The sequence below is a fragment of the Stegostoma tigrinum genome, chromosome 3 (assembly GCF_030684315.1).
Source record: "Stegostoma tigrinum isolate sSteTig4 chromosome 3, sSteTig4.hap1, whole genome shotgun sequence".
Lineage (NCBI taxonomy): Eukaryota > Metazoa > Chordata > Chondrichthyes > Orectolobiformes > Stegostomatidae > Stegostoma > Stegostoma tigrinum.
The window spans coordinates 102,315,507-102,343,198 of record NC_081356.1 but is presented as its reverse complement, the minus strand read 5'-3'; the positions used below and the strand labels follow the sequence as shown (position 1 = coordinate 102,343,198).

Below are 27,692 nucleotides of genomic sequence, written 5' to 3'. Positions count from 1 at the left end.
GAAGAAGGGGAGGGCCTTTAGGCTATCTGCAAATCCACATGCAGATTTTAGTTAAAATTTTAATTCTAGATTTTCTTTCATTCAAAGTTAAAATTCACCACCTAATATGGTAGGATTTGAAGCTGGGCTTCGAAGAGCATTATCCTGGTCTCTGGATTCCTTGTCCAGTGACAAAACCATTACATTATTGCCTCTCCCTTGACAGTTGTTCCAAATCTGGAAACTGATCTTATATTAATTTTATTTGCCTAACAGGAATGTACTGAATAATGTGCCCTGTGTCCTTGTTGCTCTGTTTGAAGCAGGATGATACAGGAGAGCTCTATTGCGTTTTCCACTGCTTTGCACACTGTCTTATGCAGAGGACCACAGTCGGAACACCTGAAAGGCATAGATGTAGCAGTCTGATCTTCATATCAATGATGATGGATCAGTTAGATAAAGAATCTAGCGACAAGCTATCTTTGGCCAGGATTAGATAAGGATATAGAAGACTCAGTGAAAGTAAGCAGAGTATGCCACGTCTTAGTAAAGAAGCCACCACTGGTAAACTTGCAACCACGGAATGGGCCAGATAGGACACGGCAGAGGCTGTGAGTAAATTCTGCAAAATCTTCAGGGTAACAGCTACTTATTGTGGTTGTCACCCTTTCAGGGTGGTTTCAAGGTGCCCAGTGAAATGAATAACAAAACTCTCACTATTTTACACGATTCAATTGCAGATTATGGGTTGCCAGAGGAAGCTGTGCCCAACAATGGACTTTAGTTTTGTTCAAAACAATGAAAATAAAATGGAAAACAAAACCCAACCAAAAAGTAGGGAGTTGCTCCATGGGCAGATGAGGGCTGAGTTCTGACACAGAAAGCTGTGCTGCAAAAAACTGATGGTGCATGGAGAAAGTTCAAGAATCCAGTGGTTAGTTGATAATCATGTTGTGTGTGGTTTCTTTAGTGCAGTCAGACTACCTATGGTCCATGAAGCCAAAACTCCACTCCTCTGCTGGCCGTGATCGAAGAGCTGCTCATCAAGGACAGAGAGGCAGTCAGTGCTCGCCTGGAGGAGCACTGGCAGATCTCCATATTAGAGACTCTGCTTTCAATGTGGGTGTCCTTGCTGCCATCCACAAGCATGACACCTGCCACCATCTCATCACAACCACAACCCAGCTTGAGGAAGAAAACGCCAAACAACAAGACAAGAGTGACAAAGCATTAGAAGTTGATGGGGTTCACACCGAAGGACTAAAAATGGCAGATCAGCACAATTAGCGCTGATACATAACCCCATTTCCCTTGCCTGAAAGTAAAAGAGTACAACAGAAGATCTCACAGATACTGCAATTGTCAAAAAAACTGACAGGCACGGCTGCAATAACTATGGAGGAATTTCCCAGCAGAATAAATTAGCAGAGGCATCCTCCTCATCACCTTTTGTGTGGCTGAAGATTTCCTTCCAGACTCGCAGAATGAATTCTGCCCTCTAGGGGGTGCAATGAACATGGTCTTCACTGTAAGGAACTGTATATAAAAAATAAGGAACAGCACCAACCTTTGCAGATGGCCTTCTTTGACCTCAAAGTCCTTTAGTACCTTCAAATATGAGAGATTATGGAGTGTCCTTCTTAATCTTGGCTGCTCACAGACATTTGTTTGCCATCCTGCACCTGCACCACCACCTCACGCCAGGTCCAAGGTCGTCTCATCCTCTGTCACTGGGCTGAGCTAGCACACAGAGGATGCACCAGTCTGCACTCACTCAGAAGCCGAGTCCAAGCCATTGTCAACACCTCCACACGGGCTGGGAGGGTTGTATGAGAGCATGGGAGTTACACCAAACATTCAGAGCAGAGAAATCTGTGTTGGTTATTCATTTCCAATACAGTCTTATCCTTCCCAGTCCAGGCTCCCTATGAATTGTCCTACTGATGGTAGCTGCTGTGATTGTCGAATCAACCACACATGGAAACAAAAATACATCCTGCATGATGGGCTCCACTTCTGTGAGGATGATGTCTAGACACTGCATTAGAATTACAGTGATCTTTCAATTGTCTACACTTAATGCCATATGTTTGGTCATCTACTGGGGTACCTGCAGTCAGAAGTGTACTAAATGCATGCTTTCTCAAAGACAAAATCAGTGTCACATCAGGTTACAGACTTACAAATGGAAGAACGTACAATATGTCACAAGAGAAAAAATATTGTCAAACAGAAGTGACTGCCATGGCTTCGTATATCAGACTTTATAATAATTACAGGCTGATTGTGACAGTGCAAACCAATGTTTCCCACAAGCTGCAGAATATGTGGATTTAGAGCAACTGGGAACACAAATAGGAAACAGACTGGCATACATCAAGCTTAAAGCACTGCAAAGGGCAACAAATTATCAGCTCACCGAAAACAGAAATGGGAAGTAACAACTGATACTCTTTTTTCATTACAGTTGGTCCCACTTAAAATAATCAACCAGCATAAGGTATTATCCTTAAGTCTCAGTTTATTCCAGGCATGAGTACTTTGAAAATTATAAAATTTCAGAGTTAAAACAAAAACACAAACACCATGAGGTGCTGACACCTCTGTCTGGTTGTTCTTTATATCTACTGTCTATATACTGATGCCTTGTTTCAGTTGTCAGGGAAGACAAATGGATAAGACATCCTGTGCTGCATTATCTCCTAGTTCCCATATGCAGGGGCACTGACCTTCTGGTGCTCTCTGAAATGGCGAGTGACTGTTCCATGAGCTGCCTCAGCTTCAATTGTTTTCCCATCTGGACAAATCAACACTGATGTCATCAGTCCAAGAGAACCAAAACCTGCAGACAAACAATGTTAATGTCAGAAAGCTACATAGTCTACATAGCCAAGTATTAGTGGGTCTTACCCAAACAGCCATAAAATATATTCGTCAACATAAAATAAAATTGAAAATATTTTCATGTACTCATCTGAACCCCTCCTTTTGAAACATCCTGCACTTCTGTAATTATGAGCACTCCCTTTTTGCAAGTTCCTTTCCATAGTTCCTTTCTCTCTGGTCTTCTCCTCAAGTCTGCATCTCAACAAACACCCTCAGCCACATCCTACTATTCTCTCACCCTCACTCCTCACAGATAATACTCCTCAAATATTGTATCCCATCGTCCACATTCATTTCACTTCTCACATCCATAACCCTCTTGCTTTTCACATTTCAGGTGAAAGTCCAGGGCTACAAGGAGAGGAAGAGAACACAGATGAACCTGCTGCCCACAAATGGAAGAGGCCACTCTGGAGATTAGCAAGGTATCACTCACCCTGGGTATTAGCAATTGAGAGATAGAGATAACTCAGAAGCCTAGTGACAGCATTAGATGCACTGTCACTCGGAACTTGACAGCACTGACATTGGTTAATGTGACCTGTACTGAAATACCATGTGACATACTGTACTGAGTTCACCCCCATTCTCAATGTTAGCACTAACTCATATTTCCTTTCCTGTAGATTTTTCATTGGTAATGATGAAGATGATGAGTGAACAGCCAATTGTCCTAGGAGGATAGCACTGTCACATCACTGCTGTGCACTCCACATCAGCAGATACAAACAGCTTGATGGTCCTGCCTCTCAGTCAGGTACTGTAGCACACTCTGTCGAGCACATCACGTGTGGGAAGGAACTGGCACTCGGGAGCAGGGAGAACAGTAAGGAGTTTCTATCAGATATTACAAGACACTCTTGAGCATTAGTCTTCTAGATACTGGTGCTGATCCTCATGAACGTAGTCTTGTAGCTCAGCAATGGGTCACGTGTGTGCTCCTGTCAGCATTTCCAGAGGCAGTGCACATACTTCAAGAGAGATTGATACAGTCCCACATGGTAGATTGGTGCAAAAACTAAGGTCACATGGGATTCAGGGTGAGCTGTCTAAATGGATACAAAACTGGCTTGTTCATAGAGGACAGAGGACAGTGGTGGAAGAGTGTTTTTGAGAATGGAGACTGGTAATTAGTGGTGTTCCACAGGGATCAGTCTTAAGTCCTCTGTTGTTTGTAGTATATATAAATGATCTGGACGAAAATGTGGGTGGTCTGATTAGTAAGTTTGAGATGACATGAAGATCAGTGAAGTTGCTGATAGTGCCGAGGATTGTGGAAGGATACAGCGGGATACAAATAGATTGGCAACTTGGGCACAGAAATAGCAGATAGAGTTTAATCCAAACAAATACAAGGTGTGAATTATACTGTTAATGGCAGAACACTTAGGAAAATTAACATACAGATGGATCTGGGCTTGCAGGTCCATAGCTCCCTGAAAGTAACAACATAAGTGGTCAAAGTGATTAAGGCGACCTATGGCATGCTTGCCTTCAACAGTCGGGGCATGGAATACAAGAGTTGGCAAAACATCTTGCAGTTAGAAAACCCTTGTTAGGTGGCATTTGGAACAATGTGTGCCATTTTCGTTGCCACATTACCAGAAGGACGTGGAAGCTTTGGAGGAAGTGCAGAGAAGGTTCACTAGGGTGTTGCCTGGTCTCTAGCGCATTGACTGTGAGGAAAGGTTAAAACGACTAGGATTGTTTTCACTGGAAAGACGGCAGCTGAGAGGAGACCTGATAGAGGTCTACACAATTATGACAGGCATAGATAGGGTGGACAGTCAGAGGCTTTTACTAAGGGTTGAAGTTTCAATTACAAGGTGGGGGGGGGGGGGGGCACAGGTTCAAGGTGAGAGGGGGAAAGTTGCAGGGAGATGAGTGAGGAAAGTTTTTCATGCAGATAGTGGTAGGAGCCTAGAATGCGCTGCCAGAGGAGGTGATGGAAGCAGGCACGTTGGTGACATTTAAGGGGCATCTGCTTGGATATACGACTAGGGAGGGAATAGAGGGAAATGCATCAAGTAAGGGCAGAAAGTTTGTTTATTAGTTTAGTCAGGGCATAACAATCAGCACAGGCTCGGAGGGCTGAAGGGCCTGTTCCTGTGCTGCTTTTCACTTTTGTTCTTCTTTTGTTAGTGAGGCCACTTTTGCAGTGTTATGTACAGTTCTGGTCACCCTGCTATAGGAAAGATTAGAATGAAACTGGAAAGGACGCTGCAAAGATTTACAAGGATGTTACTGAGACTGCAGGGTTTGGGTTGTTGGGAGCAGCTAGATAGGCTGGCAGTTTCTTCCCTGGAGTGTTAGAGATTGAGGCATAACCCTGTAGAGGTTTATAAAATCTTGAAGGACATAGATAAGGAGAACAGCAAAGGTGTTTTCCCCAGGGCATGTGAGTTCTAAACTAGACAGCACATTTTTAAGGTGAGAAGAGAAAGATTTTAACGGGACCTGAGGGACAACTTTTCAACGCAGAGAGTGGTGCATATATGGATTGGAGCTGCCAGGGGAAGTGGCAGATGCAGGTATAGATACAACATTAAAAAGATATTCGGACAGCTACACAAATAAGAAAGATTCAGAGGGGTAGAGGCTAAACACAGGCAAGTGGGACTAGTTTAGTTTGGAAAATCTGGTCAGCACAGATGAGTTGGACCAAAGGGTCTGTTGTATGACTCTATGGCTAAATAACCATGATCTTAGGTTAAACCCTTCATGCTCCAAGGTTACTTTAAGGAGTTTAATATGTGTTTTATTTTATTTTCCTTTTGTACTGCACACTACCTTTTTTGATAATGTTGTTCCTTTGTATATATGCCTGATGTAACGTGTTTATTTTGTTTTCAGGGTTAGTAGATAATAAAATTGCTCTTTGCTTCACTCAAGAAAACACTGTAAACTGACTCTTTAATGATACAATACGCATTGAGTAACCACATTCTTATTAAAGAGAGGTACAGCCTCAAGATGATAAGAACAGTAAATGTCGTTGCTGCCAATCTAGGAGAGTGGAAAATGGTGCAACTCACCCCTCCTCATCTGGCAGTAACAATGTCCAAAGTGCTGTTAGGGAGGGAGTTCCAGGACTTTGACCCAGTGACAATGAAAGAACAGTGGTACAGTTCCAATTCCATATGGTATACAACTTGGAGGAAATCTTGCTGATAATGTTCCTCTTATTACACAACTGCTTATGTTCTTCTGGCTGGTAGAGCTCACACGTTTGATAAGTGTTGCTGATGAAAGTCATGGTAAGTTGTCACAGTGCATCTTGTCGATGGTACACTCTATTGCCATTGCTCACCAATAGACATAGGGAATGATGCTTTAAAATGGTGAATGAAGATTTCATCAATGGGCTGTTTTGTCTTGGATTATGTGTAGTTTCCTGAGTGTTGTTGTAGCTACACTCATCAAGTAGAAGGTATCCCATCACACTCCTGATGTCCTTTACCCATTCAGGAGAATGAGGACGTCACAGGCCAGGCCAGCATTTATTGCCCACCCCTAATTGCCCAGAGTGCTGTTAAGAGTCAATCACATTGCTGTGGGTCTGGCCTTTCATGTAGGCCAGGCCAGGTAAGGAAAGAAGTTTCCTTCCCTAAAGGATGTTAGTTTACCAGACGGGTTTTCCCAACAATCAGCAATGGATTGGAGCTGCCAGATATTTTAATTCCTAATTCCAGATATTTTACTGAATTCAAATTCCACCGTTTGCTGAGGTGGAATTCAAACCTAGATCCCCAGAACATTACTTGGGACTCTGGATTAACTGTCCAGTGATAATACCACTAAGCCATTGCCTCCCCATGATGTGTGCCTTTTAGCCTCAACAATGGGGAGGTGGTGGCATTTGGTAAATTACTGATCTAGTAATGTCCATCATGGGCCTCCTGCAGTGCCACAATGATGCCACCCGAAGGTTGCAGGAACAGCAACTCATATTCCGCTTGGGAACCCTGCAGCCTAATGGTATCAATGTGGACTTCACCAGCTTCAAAATCTCCCCTTCCCCTACTGCATCCCTAAACCAGCCCAGTTCGTCCCCTCCCCCGACTGCACCACACAATCAGCCCAGCTCTTCCCCTCCCCCCACTGCATCCCAAAACCAGTCCAACCTGTCTCTGCCTCCCTAACCTGTTCTTCCTCTCACCCATCCCTTCCTCCCACCCCAAGCCGCACCTCCATCTCCTACCTACTAACCTCATCCCACCTCCTTGACCTGTCTGTCTTCCCTGGACTGACCTATCCCCTCCCTACCTCCCCACCTACACTCTCTCCACCTATCTTCTTTACTCTCCATCTTCGGTCCGCCTCCCCCTCTCTCCCTATTTATTCCAGTTCCCTCTCCCCATCCCCCTCTCTGATGAAGGGTCTAGGCCCGAAACGTCAGCTTTTGTGCTCCTGAGATGCTGCTTGGCCTGCTGTGTTCATCCAGCCTCACATTTTATTGTCTAATGCTCTGGGAACATGGGTTCAAATCCCTCCATATCGACTGGTGGAATTTAAATTCAACTTATAACTTGAAAGCTGGTTTCAATAAGGGTAACCATGACAACTATGAGGAAGCAAAGGTGTGAGTGTGATAAATAGCTGATTGGCTGCTGCTGAGGGGTACTTAGAGATAGGATGGGGACACAGGGCTTTGGACAGAACTTGCTGATGGTGGCATGCAGACGTACATAGTGAAGCGTTCGTGGGGCGGACCAGCACAGATTTCTTTGGTAGCTCTGAGTGTATCTGTAGAAGCCATTGTGTATATCTGATTTCTCCCTGTCCTCAGAGGCCCAAGGTCATTATCCCATGTTGTTTGTCAAGAGGTCAAGATGCATGTGTGTTAACTCCAAGTTACTTGAAAGCAACTCGAAAATGTTGCATACTGACTCCGACCAGAAGGATTAATGTGTTTGCAGACCCCAACATCCCAAGGAGGTCAGTTTCTGTAGGAGATCATTCCTCACCATGCTTTCAATCTTGCAAGCATGGAAAGCTGCAGAGAGATCATGGAACCTGTAAGCAGGTTGCTGAAGTCAGAATGATTGGTTAAAGTTTACTGAGTCTATGAATATTTTAACTAGTTTCCCAACATGGAAGCAGGAAAGGTGGTGTGAATTTTCCAACTTAAAAACCAAGATCTGCGGCCACAACCACTTGCCTATTTATTACCTTTCAAAGTTCAAAGTTATCCCAAAGCAACAACATCAGCCCACATAATCAGCAAAGCTGCACAGTCTTTACCCTCAGCATCTACTGGTCTAATATTGTGCAAGCCTGGCATGCACCTGATGGGCTGCATGGCCATGTGCTTTATTGATTCTTATAATCCAATGCAATACACTCTGTTTCATCAACCACTCTGGCTCAAGAAGAGCACCCATGACATATTTTTTCACTTCCCCTGCAAATCATCCTGTGGCTTTTGGAAGCTACTCAATTAAGACAGAATCGTGTGACATTTTTCACTTCAAATTCAGTGACCACTTAGAATCAGGCATTCACAGAAAACTTCCTCCCCAAACAACTTAAGCTGGATTTGAATCCTAACCCATTGAATGCCTTATCCGAGGGTGCAGTATCAGTTGTCAGATACTACCTTGATTAACTAATCTTATTTAATGTTTACAAATTTACTAACTGAGTTCCAATCGCTTCTGGGCTTTTGATTGCTTTTACTGCCAAAATTAAAATCTCTACAAGTCGCCACCCTTGTTTCTGTTTCTCCTCCACCTTGCTCCCTTCAAGATCTGTAACAAAATATACCCTAGCAAAGCGTACTTGGCAAATGCGAGTCAACTGCTAGACTCATTCACATTCTCCTCAAACCCTGCATTGTAGCAAGAGCTCAGGCTTGGCTGACTGCAGCCCTTTGTAAGGCAGGTAATTGTGCTGTTTGCTGAGAATAATAGCTAATATTGTAAACTTTTAAGTTCATAATAAAGTAGAAAAATAACTAACATATTGCTCCATAAACATCTGTTCTGAGTGGTGGGAGGATGAACCTCATTTTAGTCTAATTCCTTTTCATAAACAAAGGTGTTTAATGTCAACAGCTTCTCAAAACTAGGCTTCCTGTTAATATCCACATTATACAGAAGTAACACTCTTTCAGGTTAAGGGATCTTTATAATATTTTCACTTCTTCATTAAAGTGGCTTCCTTTCACATGGGGGAATGAAGATCCCAATGCTCATCCCTGTTGACGGATAACAAATAAATTAACTGAGAACTTCAATAAGGTTGTGAAATTCATTGTGAGATGAATGCCACGTTAGTTAGAACAATTTGCAAGAATGCAAGGTCCTTTAACAGAAACAAAATTCTGAATGAAACTGAAAGCAAATGTTGAGTCATAAGTGATTAGGAAGTGAAGATAAATCAAAGCAATGGATTTTGAAAAGTACAATGAGTTGTGTAGAAGTGAACAGGTTTAGGCTTCAACATTTAAAAATCAATCTTGAGGTGGCTAAAGACTTAGCTACCAAAGGGAGAAAATGTATATTTTGTTGTTCCTTCTGAGTTCGGGGTGTCATTTATTACCCATTCCTAATTACCTAGAGGGCAGTTTAAGAATCAATCACATTGCTGTGGAGCTAAAGTCATGTATTGGCCAAACCAGGTAATGATGAAAGATTGAGATAACAAGGTGTAGAGCTGGATGAACACGGCAGGGTCAGACAGAAGGATCTAGGCCCGAAACGTCAACATTCCTGCTCCTCCGGTGCTGCTTGGCCTGCTGTGTTCATCCAGCTCTCTACGTTGTTATCTTAGATTCTCCAACATCTGCAGTTCCTACTATCTCCAATGATGAAAGACTTCCTTCTCTAAAAGATTTTAGTGAACTCGGGTAGGGACAGATATGGACCATTTAGCTGGTGATTAAATGAGCATACATGGTGAACTGTCCTATGAAGAGAGATTGAACAAACTGGGCCTGTATGTTTAGAGTTTTGGAAAATGAGAGGTAATCTCATTTAAACGTACTATTGAAAGGAATAGACATGGTAGATGCAGGCAAGGTATTTCCCGTAATTAGCCATCCAGAACCAGAGGCACAAGGGAAAAATAATGGGGATAGGGTGAGGGTGGATTTTTTTTTACTCAGAAATGTGCAAATCTTTGGAATTCTCTACCCTAGATGCTGTGGATATTCACTTTTTGAATATATTTAAAGTACGGATTGATAGATTTCTGATTATCAATGGTGTAATGCATTCTGGGGCCAGTGCGGGTAAAAAGTATTAAAATCTTTGATCAGCCATGAATACATTAATCACAAAGTAATCTCGATGGGCTGAATGGCAACACCCTGTTCCAATGTTTCTAAGGTATTGACATTAAAACTCACCTTCAGGTCGAACAGGATCATGATCATGAATGATCTGGTTTATCCCAAGAATGTGACTACACAAAGAGGTGGAAGCAGTGGTAATGGAGGGTTTGCAGCAGACGAAGATTTTGAGCTTTCTGGTGATGAGTTGGAGGAAGCTCTGACTTGATCTTAAATAAGCTGTTAGACTGTGTAGAGGCAGGTGAGTGTTTGAGAGAAGTGAAGGAGAGATGGGGCTAAGTATCATCAACCCCTTGTACCAATGGATGATGGTACCCATGGAACAGTGTGCTGATAAACAAGTGCAAGGGACCAAGGGAGACTCAGAAGTTTAGGTAGTTTGTGGAGAAGGGACAAAAGGCAATTGCTGCGGATACATGGGTGGCCAGAAAAATCAGAATAGAATTCTGTCAGAGCAGAGTCATAAAGTTGAAGTGAGTACAGGAGCAGAGGGACCTCGGGTTCACATGTGTGATTCTCTGAAGGTGGCCAAGCAAGTTGAGCCAGTTGTTAAGAAAGCTTGTAGGATCCTTGGTTTTATAAGTAGAGGCAGTGTATAACAGCAAGCAAGCGATGCTACGCCTTTACAAATCACTGGTCAGATCACATTTGGTTTATTGTGTTCAGTTTTGGGAGCCTTGTTTAAAGAAAGATGTTAAAACCCTGGAGAGTGTGCAAAGTAGATTTACTAGAATAATGCCAGGATTGAGGGATTTTAGATACCAGGAAAAATGAGAGAAATTGAACTTATTCTCCTTGGAGCAGAGAAGGTTAAGCAGTGCCTTTATTGAGATGTTCAAATTATTCAAAAATTTTGGCAGAGTAAAGAAGAAAATTCTGATTCCACTTGTTGGTATGTCAATAAATAGGTGTCACAATTTCAAGATTATCAGCAAGAGAGCAAGGAGTGTGATGAGGAGAAACTTCTTTCCTCAGAGAGTTGTTAAGATTTGCAATGTGCTGCCTGGAAGAGTGGTGGAGGTGGATTCTAGAGGAGGTTTCAGAAGAGAACTGGATATATATTTGAAATCGATGAATTTAGAAGTCGACAGGCTGGAGAATGGGACTAACTGGGTACTCTTTTGGGGACTGGTGCAGATATGATGGGTCGAACAGTCTCCTTCAGCACTGTAAAATTCTACAATTCTAAAATAATGAGAGGTAAATGGCATTGGTCGCCACAACAAAGGCTTTGGGAAGAAAGAAATGAAAAAGGGTAAACTAACAAAAGACAGGGTCATGGGTGATTTTGGAGGGCAGTCTTGACAAAATTGGGACAATAATATCTTGTACGACTCATTATGAGGGAAGTCCGATGACTTCTCACTAACATGAGATATTTCCAAATGTGGGAATCGCAACAGCTGAGCCAAATGCAGATAGTTGGACAGTGAACTAACAGGTGAATTGATGACAACTTAACAAGCTCACCAGCATTCTACTGGAGTCCGAATGGCCTCCCACCACAGTGGGAGACAACCAGTTACATTGAGGTGGTAGCTCATCTGCTTGAATCAATCCAATGCAGAAATCAAGATAATGTTTAAAATTCCACAACACATTGCTAACTATTGCTGATGTAAAAACTCTAACTTTATTTATAGTTGAACTCAGAAGGGGTCACTACCAAACTAGATTACTGGCTTTTGGTCTTGGCTATAAAAGGGGAGGAAGTTAAGTTGACTGAAATCTATCATTGAGTCTTAACTATTGGTTCTGGTTTGGCCTACACGAAACTCTAGACACACAGCAAGGTGGTTGACTCCTAAACACCCCCGGGGGCAATAAATGCTGGCCTAGCCAGTGATGCCTACATCCCATTAATGAATTTTTAAAAAATCCTTTACAACAACTTTCATTCATATTAGATAATAAAGTGTGAAGCTGGATGAACGCAGCAGGCCAAGCAGCATCTCAGGAGCACAAAAGCTGACGTTTCCGACCTAGACCTCTCTGATGAAGGGTCTAGGCCCAAAACGTCAGCTTTTGTGCTCCTGAGATGCTGCTTGGTCTGTTGTGTTCATCCAGCTCCACACTTTATTATCTTGGATTCTCCAGCATCTGCAGTTCCCATTATCACTGATACATTCATTCATATAAGTTTTTTTTGCAGCCAAGTGCCCCAAGCCACGTCACAGGAGTGCATCAAAAAAGTATATTTTTTTTCATGCGGCTGTTGCACACTTTTGGTAACTCAAATGATCATGTCTACCTGCATGCCAGAGCTGACAGCAAGCTGTCAGACCAAGGCCAAAGTGCGTAAGCTCATAGTTATGGTTGCTGATGATACCATATCGAAACTCACTTGCTGCAGTTTGTAGACCAGAGCTCCTGTGCGTGCAAGGAGTTTGAACTGAAAAATCAGTGTCAGGCATATCACAGTTGTTGGATAGGGCAGCAAATCCATCAACATTGACAACCTCACTCTGCTACTCAAAAATAGCTTCATGTACCTTCAATCGACATTTACCACAGGCTACATCTTGACGCTGAAATCAGCACCAAGCTTACCAGGGTTATAGCTGTCATGTTAAAAATGACAGGTTGAGTGGACTTATAGCAAACTAATCAAAATATAATGCTCCAACATGTTTGTGACCTCACTGCCTCCTTTATAGTAGTGAGCCACCGACAATGAAAACGTCAGAACTTTTGCCATGTCTGTCATCATTGGGGTTCCTCTGGCAGGACAGTGTGCCAAAGGTGGAAGTACACCAGTGTGCAGGAATCCCCTGCACATTTGGCTTTCGTGAGACAATGTTGACTCCATTGGCTGGATCTCGAGAGCTGAATGGATGAAGACCACATCCCTAAAGACATGTTCTTTAGCAAGCTATCTATCTGCATAAAACCAACAGGTCACCAACATCTGAAATACAAATGCATCTGTAAGTGAGACTTCAAGCTCCCAGGGATCAGAGATGGTGCATGGGAAGTCCTCACTGCTGACCAGCGTGCCCAACAGTTACAGAGAGCAAGGAAAATTGTACAGGCCTAAAGAAATGACCAAAGGCTGGAAAAGGTGACTTGCTGAAGAAAAAATCCTTAAGCTGACTTTGGGCCAACAAGAGTCACCTGTGCCAGGTGCAGAAGAGATTACCAATCATGAATGAGCCTCAACTACCTCCCAGACTCTGAAATGCAGAAGTGACTTACACCGCCCCACCAGGTGCAGTCAGTCATATCATGTGATGGATGGATGCCATTGTTAAACAAAATCTCACACGGAGTGACATAAGGAGTTTTTTAGACAGCTTTGGTCTTCTAGGGAGCTGCCAAGGGGCCTGTTAAAGAAGCAGAAAGGTAAAAGACGCAGGGTATAAAATCTCCCGCAGAAGTAATATGATATTCAGACCATTTACAGCAATTGATGCCACCAGGACTAAAAATGTATCTGTGCCTTCTATTACCAAGTGACATATACTCATTAGCATTATTCATAATTCATTTTGCTTTTCTAAAGGAAATTACTGCACTCATCTGCTGAAGGCTTTATGTATTTAATAGCCAGTTAAAATAAATGTATTTTGGCAAAAGTTCTGTGAGTAAGGAGTGTGCTGATAAGATGCTGATAAGCTGAAACACAGCAAATGCTTTAAGAAGCCAAGCCAAAAAAACAGTTGTTTCTCTTTAATGAGAATTACCTTGTGCCAGAATGTCAGATTGAACATCTCCGTCATAGTTCTTACAAGCCCAGACAAAACCTCCTGAGGACTTCAACATCTGAGCCACCATATCATCGATTAACCGATGCTCATACCAGATGCCCAGCTTGTCAAAGGCTGCTTTGTAATGTCTGTTGGAGCAAAGGGGACCAGGCAAAAATCAAACAATGTAATGGAAGTATCAATCATTACTAACCATAGACCCTGTCACAAGTAACTAGCAAATTCTAGTAAGATCCTGCTTCTTTACAGTAAAAGCCTCAGCTATTCACAGTTCAGTAAAATGCTGTTGTATTGGGAAAAGGAACAGAATTTGTGCAGAAGTGATGTTGTAAAATAAAGCTTGAAAACTGTTCTGGTATATTTGTTTGATATTGTTTCTCTGCACCATGGGAAGCCATGATTATGCATTGTCCAAGTATTTTAACAGTGAGGCTTCTGTAATTAAATCTCAGGATCTGATTACAATGCACATCCAGCCAAAAGCAAAATTTACTTTTCATATTCAATGGTAAAAGCTCCAGATGGTCAGTGATAAATTATTGGATTAAACAGTGAAGATTTTCACACACAGTTTCCTGGCACAACCTCTGCTGGAGACCTTTTGCCTACACAGTTAAACCAACACCACTGTACAAACACTCAGAGTGCAGGCAGAAAAGCACAAACCTGTGCATTTTTAAATACAAAAAATTCTTTGCTGGAAACAAGGAAAAAAGAATAGAATTACAAAACAGCCCTTTTGTGACTGTCTGCACCTGGGTTTCCTCCTTTATAAACCTTCGATGTGCTGCTACATAGAATCTCAGTTACATAGTTTGTGACAAAGGCATGTGTAGTCATCAGTATCGTTGTGTTAAGTAGCAAGGAAAAAAATGATTCAGGCTAATGTAATTCCTCAATTATCACTGAAGCCTTGATTAGTCTCGGTCACTGGAATGCAAGAGCAAGAGCCGGCCTTAAGCCTTTCCAGGCAGTCAACAGAATCACGTCTGCTTTGCAATTTAATTCTATGTACCTACCACCATCTAGTATCACTGCATACCTTCATTAACAAAAAAAAATTAAAATTAACAACTGACCCCGTGACAACTGAGTTTCACATTTCTTGTACTTTTCCATGATCTGGTATCTGCCAAGTCTTACACTCAAAGCTCACCTGAATAAAAGCTATGTTAGGGGAGGCACTAACAGCCATTACACCAAACACCAGTAAGAAATCAATGTTACCAGGGGAGAAAATCAGGGAAATAAATAACCTGATGTTTTGTGTTTGTGTTATATTAGGCTGACTTCTACATTCATTTGTTTTCCTGAATTTAGGAAGGATACTGTCAAGCTGGAGAAGGTTCAGAGGAGATGCACCAGCATGCTGCTGGGTACGGAATGTTTGAGTTATAAAGGAAGGTTGGAATTTTTTCACTGGAGCTTGGGAAGTTGGGAGATGACCTGGTAGAAGTTTATAAAATAATGAGAGGTATAGATAGAGGTAGCGATAGTTGTCTTTTCCCTAAGATGGAGGATTACAAGACTAGAGGGCACAATTTTAAGACGAGAGGAGCGAGCGTTAAGAAAAAAAGGCAATTTTGTTTTAAACACAGAGTGGTTCACGAGTGGAGTGAACTTCTTGAGGAAGAGATGGATGTGGGTAGGATTACAATGTTTATAAGATTTTTGGATAGGAGAGGTTTGGAGAGATATGGGCTAGGAGCAGGCAGGTGGCACTAGTTTACTTTGGAATTATGTTCAGCATAGACTGGTTGGATTTAAGGGTCTATTCTTGTGCTGTATGACTCTATGATTTGATTTGATTTATGTACTTAGGTATAGTGAAATATTTGGTTTTGCATATAGTACAGGCAGATCGTACCATACAATGTGCATAAGGGTAATAGAACTGAGGGAGGAATACAACATTACGACTACAGAGAAGGTGCACAATAAGATTAACACTGAATTTAAAATTTGAGAGGTTCATTCAGAAGTCTAATAACCATAAGGAAAAAGCTGTTCTTGAGTCTGTTGGTATGTGTGTTTAAGCTTTTGTATCTTCTGCCCGACGGAAGAGGCTGCAAGTGATTATAACCTGTGTGGGAGGGGACTTTGATTATGTTTGCTGCCTTTCAGAGGCAGCGTGATGTGTAGATAGAATAAATGGATGGGAAGTTGGTTTGCGTGATCGACTAGGCTATGTTCACAACTTGCTGTAGTTTCTTATGGGCCTGGGCAGAGCAGTTGCCGTACCAAGCTGCGATGCATCCAGACAGAATGCTTTCTATGGTGCATCTATAAAAGTTGGTAAGAGTCCTTACGGACAAGCGAATTTCCCTAGCCTCCTGAGGACGTAGAGTTGTTGTTTTTGTGCTTTCTTGACTCTCACACTAACGTGGGTGGGCCAGGACAGATTGTTAGCGATCATCACTCCTAGCAACTTGATGCTGTAGATCATATCCACATTAGTACCACTGCTGTAGACAGGGGCGTACTCTCCACTCTACTTCCTGAAGTCAATGGCCAACTCTTTTGTTTTGCTGACAGTGAGGGAGAGTTTTTTATCTCTACACTACACCACCAAACACTCTATCTCATTCCTGTATTCCGTCTTGTCATTGTTGGAGATCCGGCCTACAACGGTGGTATAGTCAGCGAACTTGTAGATGGAGCTAGGGCAAAATTTGGCCACACAATCATGAGTGTTAAGGGAGTTGAGTAAGGGGCTGAGTATGCAGCCTTGCATGGTGCCAGTGTTGAGGACTGTCGTGGAGGTGGTATTGTGGCCTATTCTCAATGATTGCAGTCTGTGGGTCAGGAAGTCAAGGATCCAATCACAGGGGGTGGAGCGGAAACTTACGAGAGATGGTCGGGAATTTGGAATTCTCATAGTCTGGCTCATGATCTAGTAATGATATTGTTTCTTTTTGAATGGAAAACAAAGAGTAATCTCACAGTTTGCTTCTGTATTGTGGAATACAGAAGCAAACTGTCTATGTCTGAAATACTTTTGTATGCAGATTCTACTCTGACTGAGCAGTCAGGAATTAAGCAGAGTTATAGACTCCTAAAAAGTACTGCAATTTTTGCAACAGAAGAGTCAAGGGGGCAAAAAAACTGAAAAGGAAATCTCAAAATTTTAGCACACAGAAGTTTGTGTTCTGCTTCACTGAAAGAAACTAAGTGCAGGGAGTGGAAAAAGGAAATACAAGGGGCAAAGAGAAGGTAACAAAAAAAGAACACTAAAGTCTTTTTTATAAACATATAAAGAGTAAAAGTCAAAATAATAGGCAGAGGAAGGGTGAGGTCGATTAGGGACTGAAAAGGAAATCTTGCGTTGGCTAAGGTACTAAATTAGTATATTTCATCTGTTTGCACATAAAAATGCAGCTAGTATCACAACAAAGGAGGAGGGAGTAGGGCAAATGGACAGGATAAAATTAAATAAAGGTGTAAAAGGTAAGCAGTGTGTAAAAGAGAACCATGAGGTCTGGATGGAATGCGTAGCTTTTGAGGGCCAGCCCACCCTTGCTGGCTGACTAGCCCTGTTTTAATTTTTCAGGCAATGGCACTTTAATTATTCTCAAAACACGCAAGCACTCTCTGTGGTAGCCAGTTCCATATTCTCATTATAAAAGTCATAGAGTTGTACAGCACAAAAACAGACCCTTCGCTCCAACTTGTCCATGCCAACTAGGTTTCCTAAATTAATCTAGTTCCATTTGCCAACATTTGGCCTTCTCCCTCTAAAACCCTTCCTATTCATGTTCCCATCCAGATTCTTCTTAATCATTATAATTAGATCATCCTCTACCACTTCCTCTGGCAGCTTATTCATTACACACACCACCCTCTGCATGAAAAAGTTGTCCTTGGATCCCTTTTAAATCCTTCCCCTCCCACCTTGGACACATATCCCCCCCCAGTTTTGGACTCCCCTACCCTGGGGAAAAGACTTTGTCTATTCACCCTATCCATGACCCTCATGATTTCAAAGTTCTATAAGATCACCCTTCAGCCCCCAATGCTCCAGGAAAATAGTGCCAGCCCATTCAGCCTCTCCCTAAAGCTCAAGCCCTCCAACCCTGGCAACATCCTTGTAAACCTTTTTTGAATGCTTTCAAGTTCCACAACATCTTTCCCATAGCAAGGAGACCCGGAGTGAAAGCAGTTTTGAATTGCCTGTTTATTAGCTTGCGGACAGTCTTATACTGGTGGCCTGTAGTTTTGCTTTTTCCAACAATGAGGAATACTGGGAGGTGTTTAATGAAGGTGTTGGGGGGTCAAGCCAGTGAGAGTCCCATCTCACCTCTATTCGTCAATGCCCAATGAATTAGGTGTCACTCAAGCACTCAGGTCTGTCCCAGGGTCAAGGCTGCTACCGACCCATGACACAGGATTGTGGATAGACAGTTGTGACGGCAGGAGGGTTGCAAAGGCTGTAAGTTGTGCTGAAGGTGCAGTAATGGGGAGGGTTGGCAGCAAGGAGAAGGGGGTGGCTCTCAACAGGATGCCCATGCCCGACACCAGAGCCCTCTATCAGACACTGAGTACCTCTGAAGGAGTGACACCCAACCAGCCCAACTGCCCACAAAAAGCCCCAGGTGGATTTCCACATGTCCAAATGCGTGGTAGCTAAACCCACCGATGATGCAAAGATCGGGAGGGGAGTAAGTTGCAAAGAGGAACATGGATAGATTAATTGAGTATAGTACAATAAACCTTGCCCATCTGACCGGGTTTGCCTTTAGAGAAAGTAAATGCAGTGGAATACAGGGCCCCAGTGATCTTGTGGGAGTTTGGCTCAATGTGCCAGAGACTATCTGCCCAATTGTGGTAGGTACCAAATTAGGCCCAGGAATGCCCCAACCAGGAAAAGTTGTTCATAAAATCCCTTCAGTGCAAAAAGAGGCTAAGTGACCCAGCAAGTCCACACTGACCCTCCGATGAGCATCCCACCCAGACCCAGCCCCCTCACCCTATTTTCCATAACTAACCCACCTAGCCTATTCAGCCAGGGACACAGTGAGCAATTTCAGCTGGGGAAATCTGCCTAACCTGCACATCTTTGGACCATGGGAAAAGATGGAGCACGTGGATGAAATCCACGTAGACATGGGGGGGAACACGCAAACTCCACACAGGCAGTTGTCCAAGGCTGGAATTGAACCTGGTTGCAGGTGTAGTGAGGCAGCAGTGCTAACCACTGAGCCATCATGCTTCTCCCTTGAGGTGCCAGTGGGATCCTCCTGGAGATCTTGGACCCTTTCTGAAGTCGAAGATTGTCAGGGAATGCCACCTTCAGGAACTTTGTGGTCTTCTCCCTGCTGTAGCAGCACTGCACTCTGATAGCACTGCAGGCTGTATACCACTGTGGTCCCTCTATTTGAGTTTTTCTGCTTCCCTGGTCTGTCACTTGTCATTAAAATTAACAGGGTTTGAGAAGCAGCTTCTTGATAGACCACCTCTGAGATGTCATGAATGACCAAGGCACTCCTGTGTTCCTTGCCCATAATTAAGGCTCTGTCTTGGATTGCAACCCAACTTATTGCATGTTTCCCTCTCTGCAGAGCCCACTAAATGCTTCCAGAATGTTCTCTTCTCATGTCCATATTCACCCTGGTCAATGTGATAATTAGTTCAGTCCTCCTTTATTCTGAAAACACATTTATAAATTTAAATAAGATATATACCTTCCGATCATCAACACCAAATTTCATTTGTGATTCATCACGCTCAAATCCTCCAAGCTGTTCCTGAGTAAACTATCAGTTAGGAATCTGGAGTCTAGAGCCCTGACAGTGATGAATCCTGATCATGACTGGGTCTCCTGGACAGCTGCTGGTGGAGGAGGAAGTGGTGAGAGGGGATCAAGGCTCACTAAGAAAGAAAGAAGAGAGAAAGAAAAGAGAATAGAGTGAAAAATAAAGAGTGCCAAGGCATTCATAGAGAAATTAAATAGAATAAAGGATGTGCAAAGTCGCTTACCAAACAGCAATTAATGAACCTTGAGCAATTCAGCACTGTCTGAACAACCAAGATATATCTGGAAAGCACTCTAACAGAGGAGCAACACATTGTATAGAGTTAGGGAACAGCATTAAAGGAAGAATTTTAAATCCTATTAAAGCACAGACAACAGGGATTACTTAAATTAATCAGAGACTTAAACATAGTATAATTATACAATGCTAAACAATATTTAATGCAGCTGCTGTATCAGCTGTAAGATGTTTAGGAGAGGGAGAAAATTAACATCTTTGTAAAGCAGATTAAAAATACTTGCATGGGGTTCCAGCCTTGGATTCTGGTGCCATCTTTTGCCAAGGTAAGGGGTAGTACACGGTAGTTTAAGTGTTCGTATTACTGAACTGTTGAAGCAAACACCTCCCTAATTATGCAGACTCAGACCATGCTTTTGCTGGATCAAAGAATTTGCCACTCTACTGGAGATTAAATATATCCAATGCACAAAGAGTTTGACAGTAAGGACCTAAAGCTGACTTGAATCAACCATATGTTCAATGGAAGAATGGTATTCCACAACAAAAACAAAAACAGGATTTTATGAGATCTGAACGGGACTCAGTGTAACAAAAAGTAAAATGAACAAAGATCAATGCAGAGTGACTACAGACAAAACCAGAACTACTGCAAATGTCAGACCAGACACGTTGCCAGATGTGAAATTTCCAGATGAGGTAGGTACATTCTGTACTACAAAGGCTATTTGCCTGACAGTATTATAGATTTGTGCTCCGGAGATAGCCATGCCCCTAGCCAAGTTGTTCCAGTACAGCTGCCACTCTGACATCTAACCAACAATATGGAAAATTGTGTGGATTTATCCTGTCCACAAAAGACAAATCCAATATTGCCAATCCTGTGCTATCAGTCTACTCCTGATCATCAGCAAAGTGATGGAAGGAGTTGATGACAATGCCACCAAATGACACACTGCAAAAACTGCTCACTGATGCTCAGTCTCGGCTCTGCCAGGGTCACGCTGCTCCTGAGTATTTTACAGACTTGGCCAAAACATGGAGAAAGAGATGAACTCAAGAGATAAGATGTAAGTAACTGCTTTGACGTCAAGGCCAAATTTGAACTTCAATGATCCATAGCAAATTGAAAGCAATGTGAATCATAGTAAAACTTCACAGCCATCTCACTCAAAGGAAGATGGTTGTGGTTGTTGCAGGTCAATCATCTACAAGACAACTGCAGGAGTTCCTCAGGATGGTGTCCTCAGCTGAAGCGTCTTCTACTGCTTCACCAGTAACTTGCCCTCATTCACTGATGATTGCACAATGTTTAGCGCCCTCAGATGCACTCTTGAAGGAGTATGCAGCATAACCTGAACAACATTCAGGCTTGAGCTGATAAGTGGCAAGTGACATTTGCATTACACTAGTGGCCATCCCCAATACTCCCCTTACATTTAACAGCATTACCATCATTTTGTCACCCACCACCACCATCTGAAGGTTACAATTGACCAGAAAATTAGCTGGGCTAGTTATATAAATACAAAGGCAACAAGAGCAGATCAGCAGCTACAAATTCTGCAGTGACCAACTCACCTGGCTACCCAAAGCCTGTCCACTATCTACAACGCTCACGTCATGAATGTGATAGAATACCAGCCTGGGTAAGTTCAGCTCCATATAGAACATATAAATCAACCCACTTGATTGGTACTCCATTCACCACTTTAAAGTTTACCCTCTCCACCACTGACACACAGTTGCAGCTATGTGTACCATTCACAACTAATTAGAGGGTATTCTCAGAGTCACACAGCAAGGAAACAATGTTTCCCAAACCAAATTAGTACCACTTGTCTGCATTTGGCCTATTTCCCTCCAAACCTTTCCTATCCATGTACCTGCCCAAATGTCCTTCAAATGTTGCAACTGAACTAGTATCTACCACTGTATACGTCCTGCCCTTGTTTGTTTCACCAAAATGCGATACCTTGCATTTATCCAAATTAATCTCCTCGGCCCATTGGCTCAAATGTATAAGATCCCTTTGTAATCCTAGATAATGTTCTTCACTGTTGACTATACCAATTTTGGTATCATCCACAAAATTACTAACTGTGCCTTCTAAATTATCATGCAAATCATTTATATAAATTACAAACAAAAGTGGAATCCAGCACTGATCCCTGTGGAACACGACTAGTCACAGGTCTCTAGGGCAAAACACAACCCTCCACTACCACCCTCTGTCTCCGACTATCAAGCCAATATTGTATCCAATTGGTAAGCTCTCCCTGAATCACATGTGATCTAACTTTACTAATTAATCTACCATGTATTGTTGTCAAAGCCTTTACTAAAGTCCATGCAGACAATATCTACTACTCTGCCCTCAATCTTTTTTTGTTGAGTCCTCAAAAAACTCAATCAAGCGTGCGGGACACAATTTCCCAGGCATTGAACCATACCGACTATCCCTAAACAGTCCTTGCCTCTCCAATTGCGTGTAGATCCTCTCTCTCAGAATTTCCTCCAACAACTTGCCAACAACACTGATGTCAGACTCACAGGTCTATAGTTCCCAGGCTTATCCTTACAGCCTTTCTTAAATAAATGCACAACATTAGCCACCCTCCAGTCCTCCAGTCCTTCGCCCATGGCTGTAGATGATACAAATATCTCTCCTAGGGTCCCTGCAATTTCTTTTCTAACTTCCCACCTCCTGGAATACACTTGATCAAGTCCCAGAAATTTATCCACCTTTATGCTTTTTAGGACTTCTAGCACTTTCTTTTCTGGACTGTTTTCAGGACAACAATATTTGTTTCCCCGAGTTCTGTAGACTCCATTTCTTCCTCCATGGTAAAATCCAATGCAAAATATTCATTCAGTATCTCTTCCATCTCCTGTGGTTCCATACATACACAGCCTTGTTGATCTTTAAGGGACCATTTTCTCTCCCTAGTTCGTATTTTAATCTTAATGTACTCATAGAATCTCTTTGGATTATCCTTAACCTTCTCTGCCAAAAGTATCTCATATCGCCTTTTTACCCTCCTGAGTTGCCTCTTAAGAATACCCTCCTTCCTTCATACTCTTCAACAGATTCACTTGATCCTAATCGTCTACACCTAGTTTATGGCTCCTTCTCATTCTTGACCAGCGGCTCAATATCTTTATTCATCCATTGTTCCTTACTCTTACCAACCTTATCTTTCACTCTAACAGTGCAATGGTCACTCGTACTGATACTGTCATGGATAGATTCATGAGACGGGCAAATTGCTGAGGGTGAGGTCAAGTATGTTTTTCCCTCTTGTCAGTTCTCTCATCACCTGTCAAAGACCAAGTCTGTCAGCTATGTCCCTTAGGATTAGACCAGCTTGATCAGTGACAGGACTGCAGCTGAACTACTGCTGGTGGTCGACATTGAAATCCCCCAATCTGAGTACAGTTTCTGCCCTTTCCACCCTCAGTGCATCCTCCACGTGGTGCTCAACATCCTGACTTGAAGATATAATTCTTGTTCCTTCACTGATGATGGATTATAAAACTTGGGGAACCTACTTCATAACAGTACAATTGGTTTACTCCCAGTTGATAGATTTGTGAAGATAAGACACCACAACCTTTGCCTGGACAATTAACAATGTTGGATTTGGCAGCATTGCTCACATTCCATAATGATTAACAAAAAAATCCCCTCAAATCCTTGAATATTCTTAAATTCAGCTTCAGTTTAAACAAAAAAAACTTGAAATAAAAATGTTATCAATAAAAGTCACCACTCAGCTCCTAGATTTTCCTCAAGATTCAGCTGGTTCAATAAGATCCATTGGAGAAGCGATCTTGCTCCTGCAGAACCAGTCTGCCTTGTGAACCACTTTCTCATTCTGCTGTACTACCTTAAACAATTTATGTAAGTACATACCTAGTCTGCTCTCCTTTTAGAATATTATCCTGTGTTTTATATTTCCTCGACTTGTTCTTCTTGTTAACACGTATCATTTCATGTTTCTGTGCATTAAATTCCATCTGTCACATGTTGCCAATAGCATCACCTTACCTATCCTCTTGAAGTACCCTTCCGGCTCTTGGTATTTCCAAGTTTTGTGTCATCCGTACATTTTGAATTTTTCCCTTTCATACCCATAAATAAATAAACATCAAGTAAGAGTGCAGTGATTCTCTCCAACTCCTGGGAAATGCCACTGTGTATTTTTCTCCATGCTGAAGAATAACTGCAGACTACTAGTCTCTGTCCCCTGTCTCTTGTCCTTCTTTAAAGAGAATATATTTCATGCTATTATCCACACTGCGACTATCCTTTCTATTCTGTGGGCCTCAACTTTGCTGACAAAGCTGTCCCATGTTACTTTGTCATATGTCCTTGGAAATTTATGTACAGAAATCAGCTATATTATCCTTATCAACCCTCTCTGCTACTTCATCAAAATATTCAATCACATTGGTTAAACATTGCTTTTAACATATCAATGCTGGATTTCCATAACTGATCTATAACTGATTGTTAATTTTTGTCCCAAATCATCACTTCTGAAAACTTTACCATGACTGAGGGTCAAATCAATTAGTTTACTAACATATCCTTATACTTGTTTTGAAAGTGGGGTATAAAACTTTTGCAAATCTTCAGTTCTCTGACACCAACACTTTATCTGATGAAGACTGGGAGTTTATTGAAGGTGCTTCCACAATTTCCATCCTTACCTCCCTCACCATCTCAACTAGTCCTGATGACCTAGTCTTAATCTGCTCAGCCTTTTCAAAGCTTCCTCTTTTGGACCATCCAGGGTTTCAACTAGTTCCTCTTCCACTGTGAATTTGACAACATCTTCTCCCTTGAAATGGTAGATGCAAAGTATTCATTTACGGCCTCAGCCATGTCCTCTGCCTCCATGTACAAATCCCTTAATTAGTACCAAATTAGCTTCACTTTTATTTTGTATTGCATTTTTACATGTTCACAAAAGTATTTTTGATTCCCTTTTATCTTAACTGCTAGTCTCTTCTTTTTCTCTCCCTCTGCTTCTCTTATTCTATTTATCATTTCTCCACTAATTTTCTATATCGAACCTGGTTATCACTTGTATTGTCAAAATGACATTTGTAATGCACAGCCTTTTTCTACTTCATCCTACATTATATCTTTCATCATCCAAGGAGTCACATCATACTTTTATCCCTCATGGGAAGGAACTTCAATTGTACCTGAACTACCTTCTCTTTGGAAGCTGTCCATTGTCTAGTAACAGTTTGGTTGACTAAACTTGACTTGAATTTATCTGGCCCATGTCCTTTCCCCATGCCAATTAAATAGTCCTCTTTCAGTTAATTACTTTCACTCTGAATTCCTTGTCTTTTTTCAAAGCTAACCTAAACTGGATATGACACTTGCATTTAATTAGCTAGATGGTAGTTTAAGATTTATTACATGAAATAAGAAAAGCAAACTTACAGCTCAAAAATATCCTGGAATATGTCCTTAAACCGTCCATCATAAGCCTTCATAATAGTGTTTTTGGTGCTCATATAGAGAGGCAATTTCTTACTTAGGGCGTACTGAAAGCAGCTGTGTGCAAATCCTGTAATAGACTACACATTAAATAAAAGAAACAAGTCAAAGGCTATTCACAGAAATGGATTACAAAAATTTTCTGAAAAGGATACAAAAGCTGCTGGTTCAAAGGTGATTTTCCCATGGGTTCCAAACTGATATTTGGGGTTGAACTGAATGATCACGGTATTGGGCTGAAAAACTAGTGGATACCCTACTGTGATCATTGCGGATCCCCACCACAACCTGAGTTAGTACCAATGGAGTACTTAGCTGCTGACTGTTTGGATCCTTAATTTGTCCAAGAGCTTCCAGTCAGAGACCAGAACCTCTCCAATACTGACAGTGCCAGTGCCCAGGCTTCAGGATCGGCATTGGAATTGGTGTGGTAGTGGGTGAAGTGGGATAACCCGTTGTCAAGGTGACATAGCGGTGATTGGCGGGGGGGGGGGGGGTTTGATTTAAAAGACAACTTTGAGTCTTCTTGTATGTGCAGTACTGCCAGTGGGGAGACTATTTGATAGGCATGGTCTGCCAAATTAGGAGGGACCATCCGCTGCCAAAGCACAAGGCTGCCAGGCTTTACCTGATGGGTTTCCAACATGGCATAGCTCCTGCCTGTCGCTAATAGAACAGTTAAACACTAGAGTGTCTAAAAACTGTCCAGATTCCATTCCACATGGAAACTCTTCTGCTCATTAAGGGGGTAAAAATGATTTCCACTGACTGCACTGGACACAAACCCAAATCTGAGTTAGAGATAAGAATGTGAGATAACCCATTTATTCAACTAGTTGTAAACTGGATGCCTGTAATTGTAAAACTGTATAATTCAATAACAGGTAATCCACCAATTGTTGACTGTAGTGTTAACAAGAGATTTGAAAGAAGGATGATTCTTTAAAACAGCTCTTTCAACAGTTAACAGTGAAAACAGGTCTAAAATATGCTATTCCCATTTGTGACATTGTGGGGAATGAAAGTATATCTTTGTTTTATGAATTACAAAAAAAAATCATGCTACATAAAACAAATTTATAGAAAATGTTTTGAACATGGGGAAACAAAATACAATGTAAAGTTTCAAATGATCACAAATATTACTAAATAACTAACAAGTCATTGTCCGGGAAAGATAGATAACTGAAGCAGAGCTAAATTAGAAAGCCATGAGCACCTTACCTCATCTGTATTGAACATTCCCATTCCCACCCCTCCACCAGGGAAGTCAAACACATTCCATTCCAGGGATTTGCTCCCATCCTTGGGCACGAAGACAAGTTTAAAGTTACCTGGCTGGTCCATGACAAAATCAATGGCTCGATACTAGAATGCAAATAATTGTTACAACTTAGAAATATACATGTGAAACAAAAACAGAGTATAAAAGACATTTCAACTTCATGTTATTTGCTTGAGTGCCGGGTCTGCTCTGCCTGTTGTCTCTAAATCAGATTAAGTTCATTTTCCTTTTTTATAACAGCATTTACAAGTCCTTTAATTAATCAGTTATTTATTTGTTGTGTCTAAGTGGTGATGTCCTCTACTACTGTCTGGAGTTTCTTATAAATGGTTTTGCTACTGAAGAGAAAATCCCATTTTAAAATGGAAATACAGAAGCAGCATTCCACCTTTTGTAATAGGTTCCTTTAAAATGAGAGCAAAGTAGATTGATGTAAAATCTAATGCTCTTTATAGACAAAAATATGCCTTCGCCAAAATCATATGGAGCACACAAGGTATTACATTAAACAATGCTAGAAATTTCAATATAATCTCATCATCAAACATCATTTGATTTTCCGTATATTGTGAAAAGTGGAAGTCAGCTTTTAGCTTATGCTCACCTCCTTTCAGAAGCCAAAGTTTTGGCCGAACACTACGAATAGCATAACCTTTTCATCACAAAGGCTGCTACCTTAAGACCATAAGACATGGGAGCCGAAGCAGCCCATTGAGTCTGCTCCACCATTCAATGAGGTCATAACTGATCTAACAATCCTCAACTTCACTTTCCCTTGATTCCCTTACTGATTAAAAATCGATCTCAGCCTTGAACATGCTTAAAAACCCAACTTCAACAATCCTCCTGGTAAAGAATTCCACAAATTAATTATCTTCTGAGAAGAAATTCCTCCTCATCTCTGCCTTAAATATGCAACCCTTTACTCTATGGCCTCCGCTCCTGGAACCTCCTACAAGGGGAAACAACCTTTCCGCATTTAACTTGTCAGATCCCCAAAGAATATTGCATGTTTCAACACGGCCCA

The 27,692-nt window shown here is 41.8% G+C and overlaps 1 protein-coding gene across 3 annotated transcripts in view; it reads right to left on the bottom strand.

Annotated features, from left to right (window-relative positions):
• The window catches only part of LOC125451244 (isocitrate dehydrogenase [NADP], mitochondrial-like), an 82,310-nt gene that overhangs the window by 9,305 nt on the left and 45,313 nt on the right, over positions 1 to 27,692 (bottom strand). For all 3 annotated transcript variants that reach the window (XM_048528161.2, XM_048528162.2, XM_059644792.1), the window contains 4 exons: positions 26,605 to 26,748; positions 25,324 to 25,460; positions 13,846 to 13,997; positions 2,712 to 2,824 (listed from right to left, as the gene is read on the bottom strand). In XM_048528161.2, the coding sequence (XP_048384118.1) occupies positions 2,712 to 2,824; positions 13,846 to 13,997; positions 25,324 to 25,460; positions 26,605 to 26,748 (546 nt within the window). The remainder of the gene's footprint in view (positions 1 to 2,711; positions 2,825 to 13,845; positions 13,998 to 25,323; positions 25,461 to 26,604; positions 26,749 to 27,692) is intronic.